Below are 23,118 nucleotides of genomic sequence, written 5' to 3'. Positions count from 1 at the left end.
CTCTGCTCAGCAGGTGGAGCAAGCACCTGGGTCAGGAGGCAGCTGAGCACCCTGTCCTCCACTGTGGCCACCTTAGGGAGAGGCCATGTGACCCTGGCCTCTTAACTCAGGTTACTTTGCTGGTGGTGCTAAGGAAGACTCAGAGTTTAGTTTCTGAGATCTGGGTGGTTTGGTTCCAGTCAGGGTCTCCTGTCCCCCAGATTAGACAGGATAGGCCTTATGAAGTGGTTGACACTGTGCTCGGCACAGAAGAAGTGCTCAGTGCATGCTAACGTTGCTGTCACTATTACTGCTTTTCCCTTTGGTTCACTGCTCTCCCCTTTGATCTACAGGTGGCAGCCTTGGCTATTGCAAGTGGTAATGGCTTGTTACTCAAAGGAGGGAAGGAGGCTGCACACAGCAACCGGATTCTTCATGTCCTGACCCAGGAGGCTCTCTCGATCCATGGAGTCAAGGAGGCCGTACAGCTGGTAGGTCCCTGAGAATGAACCATGTCGGGTTCAAAGGAGCCAGGTCAGGTCTTTGGGTATTTGAAGCAAAGCTTAGGCCATGTGAGTCAGAGCCACTTCCATGGGCTGGCCTAATTGAAGTGGCAGCAGGTCCTGTTTGTCTACTGACATTGGACAGTGCCAGATGGGTCTTCAGTGGCTCGGAAGGCTACTCTCACAAAACTGTGTCCCGGCACTATTGACTTCATAAGAATGCCTATTAGCCCTTCATCATTTAGGTCACAGGGCAACAGGAATACCAGCACTAGAGTGTGAGGCCTGGGTTCTGCGCACTGGCAGAGTCATTTAGGCCAAGTCAGATGAGATCAATTTTTATGAAAGTTTGTCATAAACCATCATGGGAGCGTGTAAATATTAGGTCATGCTGTTATCGTTATTATTGTTGTTGTTGTTGTTATTTTAACCATTGTCTTATACTCCTCAATTGTCAAGTAGAATTTCTGAACTAGATAGTAAGAGCTGCAATTTATTGAGCACCTGCTATGGGCAAGGCACTTTCTTATCTCTCATTTAATCCTCTCAACGACCCTATGAGAAAAATATCATCGATATTAGGCCCATTTTATAGATGGAAAAAAATAGGCACAGAGGTTAAGTCACACAGCCTGTAGTAGTTTAGATGTGGGCTTAGGCTGGCTCAGATCCTTCTCTGCTCCATCGAGGCTACTCGCTCCCACATTGCAGGGTTCTTTGGGCTGCTGGGTGAGGGCCTTTAAAACGGCTGCATCACATGCTCACTGATGAGAGTCTGGGTTTTTCTCATGGCAACATAGTGGTGGATCCAAATCCCAGCTCTGCCACCTCCTAGCTTAATTCAGAGGCATCTGCTTCCCTCCTTCCTATTGATGTACAGCATATATGCAGTAAGTATACAGATCTTATGTGATTTTGTCCATATGTACATGCACATATATAACCACCAGCCATATCAAAATACAAGACATTTCCAGTACCCCAGAGGCTCCCAGTGCCCTTGCCTGTCAGTATGCCCCTCACCACCAAACTGCTCTTCTACTTCTTTCACGTTCAGTTTCTTTTGCCTGTTCTTGAACTTCATATAAATGGAATCACACAATGCACTCTTTTACATTGTATTTCTTTTCTTCTTTAGGATGCCCATGAGCTTCATCCAGGTTGTTGCACCTAGCAGTAGCTTCTCTGTCACTATCGTGTAGTATTCCATTTACATGCATATACTAGTTTGTCATTTCTTCTGTTGACAAACATTTGGGTTGTTTCCAGCTTTGGACTATGCAGATTAAAGTTGCTATGAGCATTTTCGTAAACGTATATTTGTTTTTCTCTTATAAGTAACAGGACCATATAGGGGACAATGAAAAATCAAGAAGATAAAAAGATACCCACAATGTCAGTGTCCTAACATAAGCACTTTCGTTAGCCCAGCCAGCATCCCAGGGTTGAGGTTGTCAGCAGAAGCCATGAAGAACCATGACTCCCTAGCAAGACCCAGCTTGTCACTAAGGCTGTGGTTAGAGAATCACCAGGGCAGCCACTTCCTCTTGTGATCCTCATCACATGGCATAGTTTGTCCTCCTCTAATTCCAGAGGTGGCACTTTTACCTTTCCTGGCATTTAAAACGTTATCTGCCCAGCAGTGTATGGCTGGTTGTGTCCTAGCCCCCTCTTCCCTACTAGATTCTGAGCTGCTGGAGGCAGGGACCGGGTCCTGCCTGTGGTCATGCCCAGCAAAGCACTTAGTGTGCAGAGTTTGGTGAGCATTTGCTAGATAGCGTTGATTCCCATGATCAGGGACTAGTCTTATTTTGGAACAAGTTTTCACAGTGCCTGATTAGTGCTCAGGAGGTGCAGACATGTGACTGTAATGGGGATATTTCATGGGTTAGAAGATATTCTCTTTATCTTTTTATTCTCTATCTCTTCAGGTGAATACCAGAGAAGAAGTGGAAGATCTTTGCCGACTAGACAAAATGATAGATCTGATCATTCCACGCGGCTCTTCCCAGCTGGTCAGAGATATCCAGAAAGCCGCCAAGGGGATCCCGGTGATGGGGCACAGTGAGGGGATCTGCCACATGTATGTGGATTCAGAGGCCAGTGTCGATAAAGCCTCCAGACTGGGTGAGCTGGACAGGGTCCCCTGTTCTACAGGCAAAATATTTGTCAGGTCCTCTGTGGTGCTGGATCGTGTTAATAGAAACGACTCTTTGTTCCCTTTCTTTAGTCAGAGACTCTAAATGTGAATATCCAGCTGCCTGTAACGCTTTGGAGACTCTGTTGATCCACCGAGACCTGCTGAGAACACCCCTGTTTGACCAGATCATCGATATGCTGCGAGTGGAACAGGTAAGACAAGCTCGCAGGATCGCACCACTTCCTGCCTCCCACGTGGGGACTGAGCCTGTGGGACTGGACCAGGAGCATCCCCACACCAGTGAGGCCATTCGCGAGGCAGCATTTGTGAGCATCTGCTGTGTACAGAGCTCTGTGCTCAGTGCACAGAGGAGTAAGGTGAAGGCAGGCCTCTGTCTCTGACAGCCCAGCGGGTGGAAGAATCCCACACGCAAATAGCCTCATTTCCGAGTGGAATGTGTTAAGTGCTAAGAGGGTTTAGGGATAAGGGTTTGGGCCACATGGCAGCCTGCTGAATGGACTGTTTCTGGCAACATTTATTCAGGCGGCATAGTTTAAAGTTTGTGAGTCTGAACACATTCCTGTTTGGATTTGATTTGAAAAGATTGTGCAGAAATGTTCTCAAACCAAAATGTATTGCATCCGCCCCTCCACAAATGTCTTCAGTTACCAGTATTAACCTACTTAATACAGTGGTATTTGGGAGTCAACAATTTGTGTAATATCATCTTTTTCTGAGATTATTTTATTAAAGTTATAAACAACCAATACCAGTAAGTTTCCAGCATAGACATATGCTCCATCTTACATTCCTGTTCCTAGATGCTCCGCAGACAAAAATGGACAGCCTAGGTTTTCCGTCAGATGTGTTGGATGTCCTGGCAGAGTTCTGTGCAGCAGCCGGGAGAAGGACTGCTGGCCTTGGTCGCTTTGACCTGCAGCACGTGTTTCTTCCCTTCCATCCTTTCCTGGAAAAGAGGCTCTAGTCAGCTATCAGTATGGCATGGGCCCAGTGAGAACCTGAGAGCATTGTGGGAAAATGAGAATGCACCCCTCAAATTAAAAGGGAGTCAGGGCACATGCTCACTGTGCTGGGCCTCACTGTACGCGAGTGGCCTCCGAGCGGGCCTGCTGTTGATCCCGGGCGAGGCGTGAGCTTGCTTTCTCACAGGGGTTTCTGTTGTTGCCCCTGGACTTCCCCTGTTCCAGGTGAAAATTCACGCAGGCCCCAAGTTCGCTTCCTATCTGACCTTCAGCCCCTCGGAGGTGAAGTCCCTCCGAACTGAGTACGGGGACCTGGAGCTGTGCATTGAGGTGGTGGACAGCGTCCAGGAGGCCATCGACCACATCCACAAGTACGGCAGCTCCCACACGGACGTCATCGTCACGGAGAACGGTCAGTGCCACATGCTGCAGCGGAGGCGCTTGCTCTCTCTGCCTCCGTCTCCACAGTGGTTCTCCTCTCAGTGCCTCCTGGCCTGCAGGAAACGGAACTGAGCAAACGGATGATAACGCTGGCTGTCGGTTGCATTGGCCGCTTTGCTGAGTGCTCTCACATCTGTTACCTCATTCTATAGTGACAGTAGTCCCGTGGGAGGAGGCGGGAAAGAGACTATTAGCTCCACTCCTGCATTAGAGGTGCTACCGTTTAATCCACACAACAGTCTTTCTAAGTTATTGGAATAAACCCATTTTACAGCTGAGGAAACCAAGGTTCAGGAGAGTAAGGGCAGAACTGGTGCCATAGTCGTTCATTCACTCTACAGATACGTATTGCAGGACATGCTGAGGTTTCAGGCCCAGTGATTAAGGAAGCCGGTATGGCCCCCTCAGGGAATTTACAGTTCACTTATTGGGGAATCACAACAGCACTAATAGTAACAGCTAACATTTACAGAGCACCTGTGTGCTAGACTGCGATGAGTGCTTTGTGGATGTCAGTTCATCTTAATCTCTCCACACACTGTAAGCTAGGTCATTGTCAGTCCCCATTTTGCTTAGGCACAGAGAGGTTCAGAAACCTGCCCAAGGTCACCTCGCTAGTGGGTGTGAACTTGGACTTCAGACTTAAACACTCTGGGTCCAGAGCCTCTAAATAAATAGTGTAGACAGGCCATGGCAGCAGCAAGGGTATCTCTGCAGTGGGAGCTCCCAAGCAGCTGCGCTTTCCACAGCAGTGACTGATGAAGCCGGTCTTCCTTCTTCCTCTTTGGATTTTTCACAAATCCGTGTTTAACACACGGGGAAGCCCCGTGGTGCCTGGACCCTGCCCGGTCAGTTCCAGGTGAGGGGCTGGAAGCAGGTGTTCTCTGTGGGTCATCCTAATTCAGTTTCTTCTCTTTCTGCTGCAGAGAAAACTGCAGAGTTCTTCCTGCAGCACGTTGACAGTGCCTGTGTGTTCTGGAACGCCAGCACCCGCTTTTCCGATGGCTACCGCTTCGGGCTGGGTAAGGACTCTGGTCATGGGAGAAAGGACACTGTTGTCCAAGGAGCATGGTGAGGGTGGAGGAGACAGCTCATCTCTGTGGTCACATGCTTGATCAAGAGAAGAGAGAGTTGTGGGAGGGTGGGTACACGAGAGAAAATAGTAGATGATAAAGTCCTATGCTCTGGGTGTTTCACATATTAAGAAGGTAGGTACTTGGATTTTCTTTTTCATAGATGGGGAAACTGAGGTTCAAGGAGGTGAAGTAACTTGTACAGAGTCATGCAACTGGCATTCAAGCCCAGACTTGTGCAGCCCAAAGCCCCGGTCGCTCCCACCGCAGTGCAGGCAGACCACAGCCTGTCTCCATACACCGGTGGTAGCAGTGTCTGTGCCAAGGCCCTTTGAGAGCACTGCGATTGCAGGCTTCCTTTAGAGAGACACAGCCAGGTTGCCTCAGAGCTAGGAGTTCCCCATGAGGACAGGACTAAGAAGGTGTTCATGCCTATGCTGGGCTTACATGTCAGCATCGAAAACAGACAGGTAAGCCCAGGGGTGCAAGGTTTACTTCTAAAGCAGCCTGAAATAAAAGCTTCTGAAAGACACCCTTCTCCCCTTCCATCTTTCACCAAAGCATGGCTCAGTGGTTGAACATTGACCTATGAACCAGGAGGTCATGGTTCGATTCCCGGTCAAGGCACATACCCAAGTTGCAAGCTCGATCCCCAATGGCAGAGGGGAGGGCTGGGCGGGGGGCCTGCAGGAGGCAGCCGATCAATGATTCTTTCTCATTGTTGATGGTTCTCTCTCTCTCTCTCTCTCTCTCTCTCTCTCTCTCTCTCTCTCTGAAATCAATAAAAATATATTAAAAATAATAATAATAAAAAAATCTCTATCCCCAGTTAGGGCTTTTTCAGACCATCGTGTTCAGGGGTGCCATTAAACAAAGCTCCAATAAGGCAGGTAAACTAATCTGAGAAATAGTTTCAGCACTTGAAGCATTGCAATCCCTCTGAACTTTTGAATAGATGATCTGCCTAAAGAAATAGTTCTCACTGAATGGATCCTGAGAACACAACCTTTTCTAGGATTTGAAGAATATTTAGGGAGATGAAACCTCCATACTAAACATTGTCATATAACTCAGAAAATGCCCCAATGCCAAATTATGGTGCACAGTCCTGCAGCATCCTTTAGGTTATTAAAGGGAATTTTACTGTTATTCTTAGTCATTAGACACTTTGTTTTTAGTTCCCTGACTCTGTTGTGTTGTGGTTTTGATTTAATATCACATCACTTGCACTGAATTTTGTATTCGATGGTCTTGAAGAAGAAATAGCAGCATACGTTTAAGGGCTGAGGAGCCCAGCTTGGAAGTGAAAGTCAAGATGCAGGGAGAGCAAGAGATCCTCCATCGTCTTTCTGTCCCCAGCTCAGAGCAGAAGCTCAGGCTCTGGTTGAGTCAAATGCATTAGTAACACTGGCAGATAATACTTATTGAGCATTTACTGTATCCCCAGCACTGTGTAAAGTGCATCATATGCAGTGTCTCCCTTAGCTCTCCATAATGGATCTATTATTTTACTCATTTTTTTAATGACAAAAAGCAAAGCATGAAAGATGATCAAGGCAACACGCCTAGAGTCACATGGTCTCTACATTATTTAACAGAATTTGAATGTGGTGCTCACAGGCTCCTTGCCAACCACTACCCCAAGCTCATCCCCACTCGGGTCTCCTCGCTCCTCTCTGCCTGCAGCATCCTGCACCTGCCCCTCCCCGGCTGGCTCCTCATTGTTCAGGTTTCAGCAGAAACGCAGCTTCTCAGGGAGGCACTCACTCGCTGCCCACCCTGCCCAGTGTGGCCCCCACCGGCCCGCACAGTCTGTCACAGCATCCTTCACCCATCACACATGAGTTCTTGGCTGCCTTGTCCACAAGAACATAAGCTCCACAAAAACAGGACTGTACCAGTTATTCACCACCTTATCCCCAGGGCCAGTACGTGCTCGGGACAGTTGTGATGGACACGGGATCCTGCCTCCCCGTGGGAGGTACAGAACCCTGAGCCAGACCCAGGAACTGATGCCCGTGTCTGAGCCAGGAGCGAGGGGTGGGAGATGAGCACCACCCTTCCATGTATTCAGTTTAGTGCTAAGAATTCTGGGGGATCCTGAGAACACACCCTTTTCTAGGATTTGAAGAATATTTAGGGAGATGAAACCTCCATACTAAACATTGTCATATAACTCAGAAAATGCCCCAATGCCAAATTCTGGTGCACAGTCCAGACACTGAACAGGTAGCAGAGAGAGCACTTCTGGTAAAGCACAAGAGAGCCCACACGCTGGGTTTCATGAGAAGAAGGAGGCTCGGCATGATGTACAGAGACCAGAGAACACGGGGACAGAAGCTCAAGCTGGCCGGGAGGATGGGCAGGTGTGGGCAGCGGGGCGGGCGAGGGGCTGGTAAGCAGACAGGAGGCAGAGGCAGGAAACGCCACACCCTCATCCGTGCTTCTTTGCAGGAGCTGAAGTGGGAATCAGTACCTCACGGATCCACGCTCGGGGACCAGTAGGACTTGAGGGACTGCTTACTACTAAGTGGCTGCTGCGAGGGCAGGACCACGTGGTCTCGGATTTCTCCGAGCATGGAACTTTAAAATACCTTCACGAGACCCTCCCTGTTCCTCAGAGCAACACCAACTGAGAGCCGCAGAGGAGAGCAGGTGTTCCGAGAGGTCCTCACCGCTGAGCTCGCTTCGGGACCTGGGGCTGAGCCGGTCGCAGCTCCCGCTCCCAAAGGCCTCCCTGCTGTGGGCTCATTTTGGCAGCGTTGGTCTTGGCTAATGACTTGCAATCCAGCTCACCGTTTTCTTTTCCTCTTTTTAAGTTAGAATAATTACTATGGATAGGGACTTTCTTAATTGCTCTAAATAGGGACTTTGCTTTGCATGGTCCAGTTTTCTTCAGTGATAGAAACAAAGGTATGGTCTCCAATGTAAGAAGCAATGGAAAAATTCTGGCCGCTTCTCCCCCTTTTACTGCCTCAGTGAGGTAAAGTCTCCCTTGGCATTTGGTTGGTACCAGAGCCAGCCATACCTAATACATGCTTCCACATTTCTTTCACACTCGTAGTCATCTTCAAAAAAGAAAGGTCTGGTACTTAGACGTGGGGCACCATTCTCATCAAAAACAATCACCAAAATGGGCCAAATCATCTCCACTGGGACGTTGATCGTTTGTATTTATTTGTGGAGTAACTATAAGCATTCCGGACGCTCGCAGCCTCTCCGGGTCCAGGAGATTGGCAATACTTGTGATGCAGTTGGAACCTGGAGCTCAGACAGGAGGTGTGGGTGTCAGGGTGAAGTATCTCACGATTATGCTTGAAATTTTTATATGAGTTTTTGTCATCCTATCCTTTCCCTCCAAAATAAAATTAGAGGATTATTTTAATACTTTGGATTCTTCCCCCTTTTTGAGAAATAAAGTTCTTATGAAAAGCCTGTGTGCTGGATTAACATTTTCTCCCTCATTGGCGATTCCCCTCTCCCTCCCTTTCCCTGTCTGGCAGCCCTCACAGCCTTGCTTTTACACATTGTCTCCCCTGGAAGCTGGTTGGGAGACAGCCGGCCCCTCTGCCTCAGCAGCGCCAGTGCAAGCAGCCAGGCAGGTGCCAGGGGGGACTAGACTAGAGGCGGGAGAGGAAAATGCCAGGACTTGAAGGACTAAAAGCATGCGATGGTCTGAAGTCGGGGGGTGTGGGACTCGAGCATGCCACCATTGTGCCAGGTCTGCACAGTGTCCACCTGGGTGACCAGAGCCCCAGCTGACCCCCCTCACCTCAAGGTCACCTGTTACATTGGCAGCTCTCACCCCTCACCTTCCTCCCAGCTCCTGTTCTTAGGGTCCCTGGTGTCACAGCTGAAAGACTTCTGGTCTCATGGAGGCCATCACTTACATGCTGGTGCTGCTTATCCTCGGAGGATGTTTTATGAATTACGGCGTCATGTGGATCATGTTCCCAGGCTGGCTCTAAACTGCCTCTCATCCGGACCCTGATGGGCTGGCAAAGTTACCCTGCCTGCGGTCCTCTGAGTGGGGAATTCTGGCATAGCTTGCCTGAAAAAGCAACCAAATCCCGCCTGGAACTGCATGGCGAATACCACCGGCAGCGCACAGCCAAACAACAAATGTCCCTGGCGTCTAGAATAGCAAGTGACGCAAAGAGGCCCTCAGGGAAGACACCAAGAAGGCAGGCCTGGATCTGGGTCCCAAGCAAGAGGACAGGAATGAGGAAGTGGCGGGCAGGGGACTGTGCAAGCAAGAGTCCGGGTGTGGGGGCAGAACACAAGTGAATACTCCAATTTGGGGCAGAAGTTCACATGGATAAACAGGAAGGTATTACTTACAAATGACTGACGGTATCTTCTTGACTGGAGCTACTCTTCTTAGGGCAAGAAATGGGGTGGGGTTTGGTCCGGCAAACACAGCTGCAGGCTATATTGCAATAGGTGTTGTCTGCTCTGTCCCCCTTACCTTAGGGAACCATCTCTGCATTGGCAGTAATTCGGCTCAGTCTGTGATTCAGGGGAGGGATGCTGATGTCCCGGTACCCGACTATTTTTAGTGGTAGTCTTGTGACTTGGGTCTGAGAAGTCTGTTTCCCTGTAACAGCAATGGCTTCAGGGCCAGGCATGTGATTTAAACTTGGACACACAGCGTACTGGTGGAATTGAATTTTTACTGCGGTTATTAGAAAAAACTCTCTGGAGTTATGAACTCTAATTCTCAAGGACTAAAGCCGATAATATCCATCCTTCCACGTAGAGAGATTGTGTAAGAAGTATTCACACAGAGGAAAGGGAGCCACGGGACGGAGAGAGACTGGGCACCTGGTTCCATCTGTGCCTGAAACCACCCCTGGACTCAATTCAATAACTTCCCTTTTTTGCTTAAGCTAGTTTGAGTTGGATTTCTGTCCTTTTCACCTTCGAATACTTGGGATGGTGTACCTGAGTTCAAATGTCTGCTCTCTCACTTAAACAAGTGACTTTGGGCAAAGTCGCCTGACTTCTGTGAGCCTGTTTCCTTGTAGGAATATTGACACCTCCCACCACATAGGTAGTAATTTAAATACTTGGCACAGCATGGGCACATAGCAAGCACTCAATAAACCAGAGAAGGTCACTGTGGCTTTCAGGTGCCCAACTGTGTGCTTGACTCTGCACTTCACAAGAAACCAGAAGTTTCTTCTGTTCCTCATGAGGCAGTTTTCAGAAGCCGGATTTTCCCATGCCAGCTCCATCTAGTCACCAGAAGACCAGCCTTGCCCTCCACACAAGCAGGGAGGAACAGAGCGCTGAGTTTCATTAAACATTTAAGACCTGGAGTATATGGGTGGCTGCTACTGAGAAGGGCATGAGCAGTAACAACCCTATTTTGGGTCTGAGATAGAGAAAGGGGGCTGTTTCTGGAAACATTTATTCAGGTGGCATGGGATAAAAAAATTTTATTGCCCTAGCCGGGTTTGATCCTGGTCAAGGGTACATACCTCAGTTGCAGGCCCCTATCCCTCTCCCTAGTTGGAGCGTATGCAGGAGGCACCTAATTGATGTGTCTCTCTCACATTGATGTTTCTCTCTGTGTGTCTCTCCCCCTCTTACTCTCTAAAAACCAAAGGAAAAATATCCTCGGGTGAGGATTAACACCACCACCACCAAATTTATTATCCTCCTACCTCCAGCACATGATAGTGGTATTCCAACCATCAGGACAGCATCCTAGACAGCAGCAAGGAGAAATAACTGTGGGCAAAATAGTATTGCCAGCTGCCCCTTCTCAGTGACTTTCCAGGAAGGCCCAACCAATGTCTTGGCCAGAATTGGCTGTGGCCGCCCCTGTGTATAAGGGATCTGGGCACATTGTAGCTCCAAGAAGTAGGAGTCTATTGGTAGGGCAGGATGGACAGAAGGAAAATTATCCTAATTGATTCATGGAGCTGGAAGTGGGATCGATTAGCCTAAACATGGCTGTTGGGGAAGGAACTGTTTGTAGTCACATGGACCATTCTAGTTGCAAGGGAAGCTGGGAAATACACTGAGTGGCCAGATTATTATGACCACCTGACGTTTGTAGGCAAATTAGCCGTACACTGAATCGTAGGGGATATGGAAGCCAAAGGCCTGTTCGAACACCTTTGCTGTCTGCAGTTACCAAGATAAAACGTCTCTAATTCGCACAGGAATACAAGGATTGGACAGTCGAGCATTGGAAATAAGTCATGTGGTCTGATGAATCACGTTTCTAGTTGCATCATGCAGATGGCAGAGTGAGAATTTGGCGAGAACAGCATGAAAGCATGCACCCCACATGCATGAGTACAACCCTTCAAGCTGGTGGGGGCAGTGTTATAGTTTGGGGCATGTTTTCCTGGCATGATTTGGGCCCTTTAATTCGTGTGGAACAACGTCTGAATAGCACAATGTACCTAAGTATCGTTGCTGATCAAGTTCATCTTATCATGTTGATGGCGTATCACAGTGGTCGGCAAACTCATTGGTCAACAGAGCCAAATATCAACAGTACAACGATTGAAATTTCTTTTGAGAGCCACATTTTTTAAACTTAAACTATATAGGTAGGTACACTGTTATTAACTTAATTAGGGTACTCCTAAGGCTTAGGAAGAGCCACACTCAAGGGGCCAAAGAGCCGCATGTGGCTCGCGAGCTGCAGTTTGCCGACCACGGCCATATCCCAATGGAGATGGCTTCTTCCAACAAGACCGTGCGCCTAGCTACGGTGCTTGTATTGTGCAGGAGCGGTTTCAAGAACATGAGGGAGACTTTACCTTACTTAGGTGGCCTCCACAATCACCAGATCTCAATCCAATTGAGCATTTGTGGGACAAAGTTAAAAGCCATCAGGCAGCTAGTTCCACAACCATCAACTCTCACAGAACTGGACAGTGCTATTCATCAGGCATGGTGTCAGGTTCCTCGCATCACCTTTCAACATCTCATGGAGTCAACGCCAAGAAAAATCGCCGCAGTATTGAAGGCAAATGGTGGCCCAACAAAGTACTGATGGGGTGGTCATAATCATCTGGCCACTTGGCGTATATTTGAAGCTGGGCACATTCCTGTCCTAACAATAACCAGGATCCTTTTCATAAGGAAGAAAAAAGGATAAATATTGGGTAAGCTGCTGGCACTATTTGCCACAATTACCCATAAGGCCTTGTGGATTTTCTTGGAAGGTTCTTTTGTTTTCTTGAGCTTATTGATGGGTTTTATAATTCAGGTTTTGTGATAGGATGGGAATTCTAAATTGCTCTGTAAAAGATGAAGGAAAGGCTAAATTCTTGGGCAATTCTGGAGAGCAGAGAGTGGGTTGTAGACCTGCCCTAGACAGAGGGTACATACAGACCAAGGATCAGCAGGAAATTAGGCTCGAGAAAGCTAAATCACCAAAGTATAAGAAAAGCATCTGTTTTAAAACTGATGATTCGATGGGAGTAATTCTCTTGGAAGTACTTGCATTTTAGAAAAGGAAACTTGTTATTCCAAAGAATTAGCGTGAGTGACATAGTGGGAAGAGCATGCATTTGGGAGTCATACTGACCTGCACTGCCAATGAGAAATTATGTGAACTTTTACATAATTTAAATAGCAGACATACTTTTACTAAAATAAGTCTCAGTTTCCTTACTGGGAAAAAGTAGAGGGCTAACACCTACCTATCAGGAGAGAACCAGGTAACAGAGTAGACACGTAGCCCATGAAAGAAGCTCCACCAATATTAGCACAGTTAGCAGTAGGGACACAGCTGGCATATCTGTCTTTCTATTCCCCACTGAGCACAGCTAGGAGCAATGCATGTAGGTGCTAACTGATCAACAATTTTTTATTGAGGTGTAATTGACACATAACATTATATTAGTGGCAGGTGTGTGACGTAACTATTTGATAATTCTATATATTATAAAATGATCATCATAAGTCTAGTTCATATCTGTCACCATAGATAGTTACACATTTTTTTCTTGTGATGAAAACTTTTAAGATCTACTCTCTTAGCAACTTTCAGATATCCCAATACAGGATTATTAACTCTAGTCACCATGCTGTACATTACATCCTCATGACTTATTTATTTTAGAACTGGAAGTTTGAACCATTTGACTCCCTTCATCCATTTGACCTCCCACACCCTTCTCTGGCAACCACCAATCTGTTCTCTGTGTCTGAGCTTGGTTTGGGGGGTGTGTGTGTGTGTGTGTGTGTGTGTTTGAAGATTCCACATAGAAGAGATTGTATTTGTCTGACTTGTGTCCTTTTCCTTACCATAATGTCCTCAATGTTCATTCATGTTGTCTCAACTAGCAGTATTTTCTTCTTTTTTATGGCTGAATAATATTCCAGTATATATGTACTAGAGGCCCAGCGCACCAAATTCATGCACTTGGGGGAGTCCCTCAGCCAGGCCTGCACCCTCTTGCAGTCCTGCAGCCCTTGAGGGATGTCCAGCTGATGGTTTAGCACTGCCTAGCACTGCCGTGAAGGTGGGAGAGGCTCTTGCCACCGCCACTGCACTCGCCAGCTGTGAGCCCGGCTTCTGGCTGAGCAGCGCTCCCCCTGTGGGAGTGCACTGACCACCAGGGGGCAGCTCCTGCGTTGAGCATCTGGCCCCTGGTCATCAGTGTGCATCATAGTAACTGGTCGTTCCGCTGTGCGGTCTATTTGCATATTAGCCTTTTTTATATAAGATAGGATATGTCACATTCGCTTGATTCATTCCTCTATTGATGGACACTTAGATTGTTCCCATAGCATGGCTAGTGATTATCTATCGAAATGGATGACTTGGGCAGAATTAGGGAGGTGGAGGGGGCCTTTTCTGAGAGCCCTGAACCACTAGGGACATTGGAGTGAGGGTGGCAAACTAAAATGACATTTGTTAAATTTTGAAACAGTGTAGGGCAAGAGACCAAAGAGCCTAGGCTTCTAAGAATAGAACTGAATCTTCCACAGGCTTTCAGGGTTGCGAAGACTGGCAGGCTGTCAGTCAAGACCTTTGCTGACCCCGACTTATTTCTTTCTTCTTTTTTTTTTTAAATATATTTTATTGATTTTTACAGAGAGGAAGGGAGAGGGATAGAGAATTAGAAACATCGATGAGAGAGAAACATCGACCAGCTGCCTCCTGCACACTCCCCACTGGGGATGTGCCCGCAACCAAGGTACATGCCCTTGACCGGAACCGAACCCGGGACCCTTCAGTCTGCAGGCCGACGCTCCATCCACTGAGCCAAACCGGTTTGGCCTGACTTATTTCTAAAAAACTGAGGAGTGTCACCGTTCTCTCCTAGTTGTGCACGTGAACCTGTCCCTGGAGTGTCCTGGAGTGGGCAGTAGGTTACACGTTACAGTTACAATGTCTTTTCTGCTAGTGCTTCAGGCAAAACTCAGTGAATAACCTTATAACCACTCATATCTTATAATCCTTTTAGTGACAATGAGATTTAAAACTTCATTCACTACTCAGTGAGCACTTATGTGCTATGTGCTGGAAATAAGAGACATTTCCCCTACCCAGTGGTTCAAGCTTGTCTGAGAATGCTGCCCTACCCTCAGATAGTACTTCTTTTTTTTTTTTTTTATTGCTTAAAGTATTACAAAGGGTATTACATATGTATCCATTTTATCGCCCCGCCCTAGACAGTCCCCTAGCCTCCCCTATCACCCAGTGTCTTATGTCCATTGGTTATGCTTATATGCATGCATACAAGTCCTTTAGTTGATCTCTTACCCCCCTACCTCCTGCCCCCCAACCCTCCCCGGCCTTCCCGCTGCAGTTTGACAATCTGTTTGAGGCAGCTCTGCCTCTGTATCTATTATTGTTCAAAAGTTTATAATGGTCTCTATTGTCCATGAATGAGTGAGATCATGTGGTATTTTTCCTTTATTGACTGGCTTATTTCACTTAGCATAATGCTCTCCAGTTCCATCCATGCCGTTGCAAATGGTAAGAGTTCCTTCCTTTTTACAGCAGCATAGTATTCCATCGTGTAGATGTACCACAGTTTTCTAATCCATTCATCTACTGATGGGCACTTAGGCTGTTTCCAGATCTTAGCTATGGTGAATTGTGCTGCTATGAACATAGGGGTGCATATATCCTTTCTGATTGGTGTTTCTGGTTTCTTGGGATATATTCCTAGAAGTGGGATCACAGGGTCAAATGGGAGTTCCATTTTCAGTTTTTTAAGGAAACTCCATACTGTCTTCCATAGTGGCTGCACCAGTCTGCATTCCCACCAGCAGTGCACAAGTGTTCCTTTTTCTCCACATCCTCTCCAGCACTTGTCGTTTGTTGATTTGTTGATGATAGCCAGTCTGACCGGTGTGAGATGGTACCTCATTGCTGTTTTGATTTGCATCTCTCGGATGATTAGTGACTTTGAGCATGTTTTCATATGTCTCTTGGCTTTCTGAATGTCCTCTTTTGAAAGGTGTCTATTTAGGTCCTTTGCCCATTTTTTGATTGGATTGTTTATCTTCCTTTTGTTAAGTTGTATGAGTTCCCTATAAATTTTGGAGATTAGGCCCTTATCAGATATGTCATTGGCAAATATGTTTTCCCACACAGTGGGTTTTCTCGTTGTTTTGTTGATGGTTTCTTTTGCTGTGCAGAAGCTTTTTATTTTGATGTAGTCCCATTTGTTCATGTTTTCTTTAGTTTCAAGTGCCCTAGGAGCTGTATCAGTGAAGAAATTGCTTCGGCATATGTCTGAGATTTTCTTGCCTTTGGATTCTTCTAGAATTTTTATGGTATCCTGTCATACATTTAAGTCCTTTATCCATTTTGAGTTTATTTTTGTGTATGGTGTAAGTTGGTGGTCTAGTTTCATTTTCTTGCATATATCTGTCCAATTTTCCCAACACCATTTATTGAAGAGACTATCTTGGCTCCATTGTATGTTCTTGCCTCCTTTGTCAAATATTAATTGAGCATATTGGTTTGGGCCGATTTCTGGGGTCTCTATTCTATTCCATTGATCTATATGCCTATTCTTGTGCCAGTACCAGGCAGTTTTGAGAACAGTGGCTTTGTAATACAACTTGATATCTGGTATTGAGATCCCACCTACTTTGTTCTTTTTCAGGATTGCTGCAGCTATTCGGGGTCTTTTTTTATTCCAGATGAATTTTTGGAAAGTTCGTTCTAGATCTCTGAAGTATGCCGTTGGTATTTTAATGGGAAGTGCGTTGAATTTATAGATTGCTTTGGGTAGTATGGACATTTTAATGATGTTGATTCTACCAATCCATGAACACGGTATGTTCTTCCATCTGTTTATGTCTTCCTCTATGTCTTTTTTCAACGTCCTGTAGTTTTCTGAGTAGAGGTCTTTTACCTCTTTAGTTAAGTTTATTCCTAGGTAGCTTAGTTTTTTCGGTGCAATGGTAAACGGGATTGTTTTTATAATATCTCTTTCTGAAAGTTCACTATTGGTGTATAGAAATGCCTCAGATTTCTTGGGGTTAATTTTGTATCCTGCTACATTGCCAAATTCATGTATTAAGTCTAGTAGCTTTTTGATGGAATCTCTAGGGTTTTGTATGTATAATATCATGTCGTCTGCAAATAAGGACAGTTTTACTTCCTCTTTTCCAATTTGGATGCCTTTTATTTCTTCTTCTTGCCGAATTGCAATGGCTAACACTTCCAGTACTATGTTGAACAGGAGTGGTGAGAGGGGGCATCCCTGTCTTGTTCCTGTTCTTAGGGGAAATGGTGTTAGTTTTTGTCCGTTGAGTATGATGTTGGCTGTGGGCCTGTCATATATGGCTTTTATTATGTTGAGGTATGATCCTTCTACTCCCACCTTGCTGAGAGTTTTTATCAAAAATCGGTGTTGAATTTTGTCAAATGCTTTTTCTGCATCAATTGATATGCCCATGTGGTTTTTTTCTTTCAATTTGTTTATGTGATGTATCACGTTTATTGATTTGCGGATATTGTACCATCCTTGCATCCCTGGGATAAATCCTACTTGGTCATGGTGTATGATCTTTCTGATGTACTGCTGGATCCGATTTGCTAAGATTTTGTTGAGGATTTTGGCATCTATGTTCATGAGGGATATTGGCCTGTAATTCTCTTTCATTGTGTTGTCTTTACCTGGTTTTGGTATTAGGGTGATGCTGGTTTCATAGAATGAGCTTGGAAGTGTTCCTTCCTCTTGAATTTTTTGTAGTAGTCTGAGGAGGATAGGTTTTAGTTCTTCCTTGAATGTTTGGTAAAACTCCCCTGTGAAGCCGTCTGGTCCTGGGCTTTTGTTTGATGGAAGCTTTTTGATGACTGCTTCAATTTCTTCCATAGTTATTGGCCTGTTGAGATTTTTAGATTCTTCCTGATTGAGTTTTGGAATGCTGTATTTTTCTAGGAATTTGTCCATTTCCTCCAGGTTTTCTAGTTTGTTGGAGTAAAGCTGTCCATAGTATTTTTTAACAATCACTTGTATTTCTGTGGGGTCTGTTGTTATTTCGCCTCTGTCGTTTCTGATTTTATTTATTTGGGTCCTCTCTCTCTGCTTCTTGGTGAGTCTGGCTAGAGGTTTATCAATCTTGTTTATCCTTTCAAAGAACCAGCTCTTGGTTTCATTGATTTTCTGTATTGTTTTTTTGGTCTCTATGTCATTTATTTCTGCTCTAAGCTTTATTATCTCCTTCCTTCTGCTCACTCTGGAGTTTTCTTGTTGCTCTCTTTCTAATTCTTTGAGTTGTAGAGTTAGATGATTTACTACCATTTTTTCTTGTTTTTTGAGATAGGCCTGTAGAGCTATAAACTTCCCTCTCAGGACTGCTTTCAATGTGTCCCATAGGTTTTGGATTGTTGTGTTTTCATTGTCATTAGTTTCCAGGATGTTTTTAATTTCTTCTTTGATCTCATTGGTAACCCAATCAATATTTAATAGCATGCTATTCAGCTTCCAGGTGTTTGAGTATTTTGGGTTGTTTTTATTGTAGTTTATTTCTAATATTATGCCATTGTGGTCTGCGAAGACGCTTTTTATGATTTCAATCTTCTTGAATTTGGGGATACTTTGCTTGTGACCCAATATGTGGTCTATTTTTGAAGATGTCCCATGAGCACCTGAGAAGAACGTATATTCTCTGGCTTTGGGGTGAAGTGTTCTGAAGATGTCTATTAAGTCCATCTGATCTAGTGAGTCATTTAGGATTGCTGTATCTTTGCTGGTTGTTTGTCTATAGGACTTATCCAGTGCTGTCAATGGTGTATTAAAGTCCCCTACTATGATTGTATTGTTGTCGATCTCTCCTTTGATATTTTCCAGGAGTTTTTTTATGAATTTGGGTGCTCCTACATTGGGTGCATATATGTTTACCAGGGTTATATCTTCTTGTTGTATTGATCCCTTTAGTATTATGAAGTGGCCTTCCTTATCTCTTGTTAAGGCCTTCACTTTGAGGTCTATTTTGTCCGATATAAGTATTGCTACCCCAGCTTTCTTTTCCTTTCCATTTGCCTGAAAGATATTTTTCCATCCTTTCACTTTCAGTCTGTGTGAGTCCCTTCTAATGAGGTGGGTTTCTTGTAGACAGCAGATGTATGGGTCATGTTTTTTTTATCCATTCAGCCACTCGATGTCTTTTGGTTGGAGCATTTAGTCCGTTTACGTTTAAAGTTATTATTGAAAGGTACTTGTTTGTAGCCATTTCTTTTTTTGTGTGGCTGTTTTCTTTCTGAGCTTTTTATTTCTTCTTTTTATACGAGTCCCTTTAGCATTCCTTGCATTGCTGGCTTGGTGGTGACAAACTCCCTTAGCCTTTTTTTGTCTGTGAAGCTTCTTATTTCCCCTTCAAGTTTGAATGATAGCCTTGCTGGATAGAGTATTCTTGGATTCAGTCCTTTGCTTTGCATCACTTTGTAAATTTCAGTCCATTCTTTTCTGGCCTGATGTGTTTCTGTTGAGAAGTCATTTGACAATCTAATGGGAGATCCCTTGTATGTAACTTTCCGTCTCTCTCTTGCAGCCTGTAAGATTCTCTCTTTGTCCTGAACATTTGCCATGGTGATTATGATGTGTCTTGGTGTGGGTCTTTTCGGGTTCACCTTGTTTGGGACTCTCTGGGCTTGTGTGACTTTTTTCTTCCCCATCTCAGGAAAGTTTTCTGATATTATTTCTTCGAGTACGTTTTCTAATCCTTGTTCATCCTTCTGTTGTTCTGGTACTCCTATTGTTCGTATGTTGTTTCGTTTCATGTTGTCCCAAAGCTCCCTTAGGCTCTCCTCCTGTCTTTTAATTTTTTTCTCCAATTGCAGTACATTTTGGGTGTGTTTTGCTTCCTTGTCTTCTAATTCACTAATTCGGTCCTCCACTTCTCCTAGTCTACTGTTGATACTTTCAATGGAGTTTTTCATTGCAGCTATATCACTCTTCATTTCTTCTTGGGTCTTACTTAGGTTGTTGATTTTTTCATCTGTTTCTTCTAGCTTCTTCCATATGTTATCGATTTTTTCATCTGTTTCTTCTAGCTTCTTCCATATGTTATCGATTTTTTCATCTGTTTCTTCTTGCTTCTTGCAGAGGTTGTCGATTTTTTCCTCCATCCGGTTTATGCACTCTAGGATCCTTATTCTGAATTCTTTATCTGTCATGTTGCATGCCTCTGTATTACTTAGCTGCTTTTCTGGAGAGTCCTCCTTCTCTTTCCTTTGGGGGTTTCTTTGTCTACCCATGTTTGATCTCACTGACATATCTAGACGTTGAGTTGTTCAGTGGTTGCTCCCTTGGTGGCAGTGACTCCTTGGTCTGTGGTTGCTCTTTGGGCGGTTGCGGTAGCAGCTGTTCTTCAGTTGACAGCAGCTCCTCTGGTGGGTGCTGTTCACAGCTGTGGTGGCTCTTCTGGCTGGTGGGGCGAGGTTTCACGTACAGTTGCTGTTCCTCAGCAGAGGATGTGGTGCTCAGGAGGTTGCTGTTGCTTGGATCTGTTGCGTTGATTTAAAGGCACAAAATACAACACAACAAGGCACCACGTACCAGGCACTATACACAAATATATTCACGATATTAATAACCCCAATTAAAGGTGACCACCTGAATTAAGAGAATTAGGGGATAAGGAAGAAGGAAGAGAAAAAGAGAAAAGAGAAAAAGGAAAAGAAAAGTAGGGACCAAAAAAAGGGAGTGCAAAAATGAAATTGGGAAAAAGGAAGGGGGAAAATAAAAGCGAGAAAAGAAAAGAAAAGAAAAAAAGAGCGAAAAGAGAGAATGAAGTGGAAGAGGGAAGAGATTTTTTATATGAGGAGAATACTCCTATAGAACAGCCATTAATCCCAACAAATTCCAGCAACAGCTCCCTGGATATGAATGCAAACTAGAAACAACCAATAATATAACGATGAAAATAGAATGGTGAACACTAATCCCAAAATAAAATAAAGAAAAAATAAAATGGCACTTTAAAAAATGGTAAAATGGTAGCAGTAATAATACTGGTTAAAAATAAGAAGGTAGTAATTAAAAGGGTAAAATCAGGTGATGGAAAAAGAAGAAAAGAAAGAAAGAAAAAAAAAAGAACAGAAAAAAATTGGTTTCTTAGTTAAAAAGTGAAAAAAGAAAAAAAATTGCAGTAGTGAAGGTCCTTCGTTTCTTCTATTCTTCAGTGTGGCTCGCCTTAGACCTTCCAGGTATTCAGGAGAGTGTTGAGTTTCCCTGCGATATACTGTTCCTCTGTGTTGTAAACCACAGTCCTTATTTTAAAGCATGCCACATTTATTTCCCAGACTGCCTTATTTTGTGTTTAGCAAAGAGTCAGTTTGTGGGTCAGCCTCTGGGTGGCAGTGTTCTGGGGTTGGCCTCTGAGGCTATAGGGCCTCTCTGTCCAGTGGAAGTTCACTGCCCAGAGCTGACTGCGTAATAGTTACCGGCGCTATGTTGTTGCTGGGATTGAAAATCCCCCTATAGGCCAGACCCTGTTAACTCCCAGGGACTGATCAGGTTATCTTAATCCTTGATCTCGTACAGGGTGGAATCTGGGTGTGGCTGTGCTCCTTGCCTGGGGGCTGGGGGGAGGAGACTCACTCTCAGGAGAGGGTGGCTGCCCCAGTCCTGGGCTCAGGGGAGTCTCAGCACTCAATTCACTACCACCTCTCCCGGCTCCCCCTCTTTCCCCAGTCTCTCCCCAGATTCCACTCCTCAGCACACTCTCCCTCTCTTCAGCACAGGTGAGTGTCTGTATCCGAAATGTCCCATGAACAGGATTCAGTGAAAACAAACAAACAAATGCCGGCCGCGGAAACGGGGAAGGCTTGGCTTCTGTAAGCTTCTTCTCTTACCGGGACTGCATGGTCAGGTCAGCCCTTCAGGCTGCCCCCTTTAGGCTCAGTCCTCCGCGGTCACAGAACCCAGCTCTCAATTTCCCTGGCGGCGCCAGGAATCCCGCGGTTCTCCTTTCCCCCGTCAGGGGCTGTGCCTGTCCCAAGGGACACGGCTGTCTGCCACGCGGTCTCCCTCCGACCCTCTGGGCTCAGAGGTCTGGCAAACTTTCCTGCCCAAATCCCTGGTTTTTTTTTTTACCTTTCCAGGGGAGTTCTGCTCTTCCCGGCTGCAAACCCTCTCACCAGCTGGGCAATTTCGCCAATTCGGTGTGAGTGTTACTAGCTTCAGCTGCTCGCTCCATTTGCTCCGGGACACGACCTGGGACACGTTTGCCTATATCGCCGCCATCTTGGTTCTCCTCAGATAGTACTTCTTAATTCCAAGTGTTTATCCCTTCTTTTTCCCCAATTCCTAGGAGAAACCCTTTGGACAAAACAGATAGATCTGCTCCAGGCTGGAAGGGAGGAGAGTTCACTACCACCTCGGAAGAAAAGCAACTGTCTTTATTTCATCTTGCCCTAAGATTCCTCCAACACTAGGGGGCAGTCTGGCCCCACAGACCTAAGGAGGTCACCCCTCCCTCAAGTCCTGGTGCCTGCAACCCCGCCCCACCACCACCACCATCTGACCACCACCCCGCCACGCTCACTAGAGGAGTGCTGGCCAGTAAAATAACTCGGAGACCCACTCACCTAGAGGCAAGGACACGGGCTTTTGGGGGGATGAGAGACAGAGCAGGGTTTGGATCTTGGTTCCGCCCCCTACTTGCTGTTCGACCTGGGGAAAGTCTTAAGTTCTCTGAACTTTGATAATGCTTATCTATAAATGGGCTTTGTGAGATTATAGGTAAAGCACTGGGCACGATATCCGGCATATGGTAAACCTTCAATAACTGTTTGCTGTTATTATTGATTCTGTTCTAAGGAGTTGCTTTCTCTGAGTTCTGGATATTACTCCTTTATTTAAAGTCCAAACACCCATTTCTAGAAAATCAGGTGGAGACACTGTTAAGAGATATCTACAGTGTGCCAGGCGCTATGATAAAAGCCTTATGCCACAACAATGCGAGTGAGGGCATTGCTATCCCTATTTGACTGGTGCAGAAAGTGAGGGTCAGAGAGGGTGAGTAAGTTGCCTAAGGCCACACAGTTGGAAGTGGTAGGACTTGGATTAGAATCCAGAAACTGGGGCCAATGCTCTGAACCACCACAACAGGCTGTAGCAGCAGCGTTTTCCCAGAAGCTTCTTGTACCGTAGTCCAAGGCAAGTTGTAAGGAAGGCTGCAGAAGGAGTTGCCATAGCTACTAACTGGACCCCTTTGCGAGTAATCAGATCCTCAGTCTGCTCCAGTTTTGCAAGAGGAGATGCTTGTCTGGAAACTCTCCTCAAACACCTGCCCCTGGAGGGAGCCGGCCACACCTGAATTATTTAGAGAGTCTCTCTAGACACTTGATATAATGAGCAGGTGTGGATGCCTCTCCAACTTTGCCCGACATGCCTTTACTTACCCCTTTTCCCCTCCCCCTTGTTGCCTGTGAGGAAAAGGGAGGCATGGCTGTCTCCACGTTGTGTGTCTACCTCCTCCTCCATTCTCCCTCCTGAAAATTATTTGTTAGAAATGGGCTGTTTTTTCTGCAAATTTCTAATCATGTTGAT

At 45.5% G+C, this 23,118-nt stretch overlaps 1 protein-coding gene across 2 annotated transcripts in view; it reads left to right on the top strand.

Annotated features, from left to right (window-relative positions):
• The window catches only part of ALDH18A1 (aldehyde dehydrogenase 18 family member A1), a 36,395-nt gene extending 27,844 nt beyond the window's left edge, over positions 1-8,551 (top strand). For both annotated transcript variants that reach the window (XM_059660911.1, XM_059660912.1), the window contains exons 13-18: positions 333-470; positions 2,414-2,609; positions 2,713-2,834; positions 3,831-4,017; positions 4,973-5,068; positions 7,574-8,551. In XM_059660911.1, coding sequence (XP_059516894.1) covers positions 333-470; positions 2,414-2,609; positions 2,713-2,834; positions 3,831-4,017; positions 4,973-5,068; positions 7,574-7,755 — 921 coding nt within the window. In that variant the 3' untranslated portion in view covers positions 7,756-8,551. The remainder of the gene's footprint in view (positions 1-332; positions 471-2,413; positions 2,610-2,712; positions 2,835-3,830; positions 4,018-4,972; positions 5,069-7,573) is intronic.
• The last annotated feature ends 14,567 nt before the right edge of the window (positions 8,552-23,118 follow it).

Source organism: Myotis daubentonii, chromosome 13, assembly GCF_963259705.1.
Source record: "Myotis daubentonii chromosome 13, mMyoDau2.1, whole genome shotgun sequence".
In the NCBI taxonomy this organism is placed as follows: Eukaryota; Metazoa; Chordata; class Mammalia; order Chiroptera; family Vespertilionidae; genus Myotis; species Myotis daubentonii.
The sequence above is the reverse complement of the archived record's forward strand: the minus strand, read 5'-3'. Positions and strand labels throughout refer to the sequence as shown.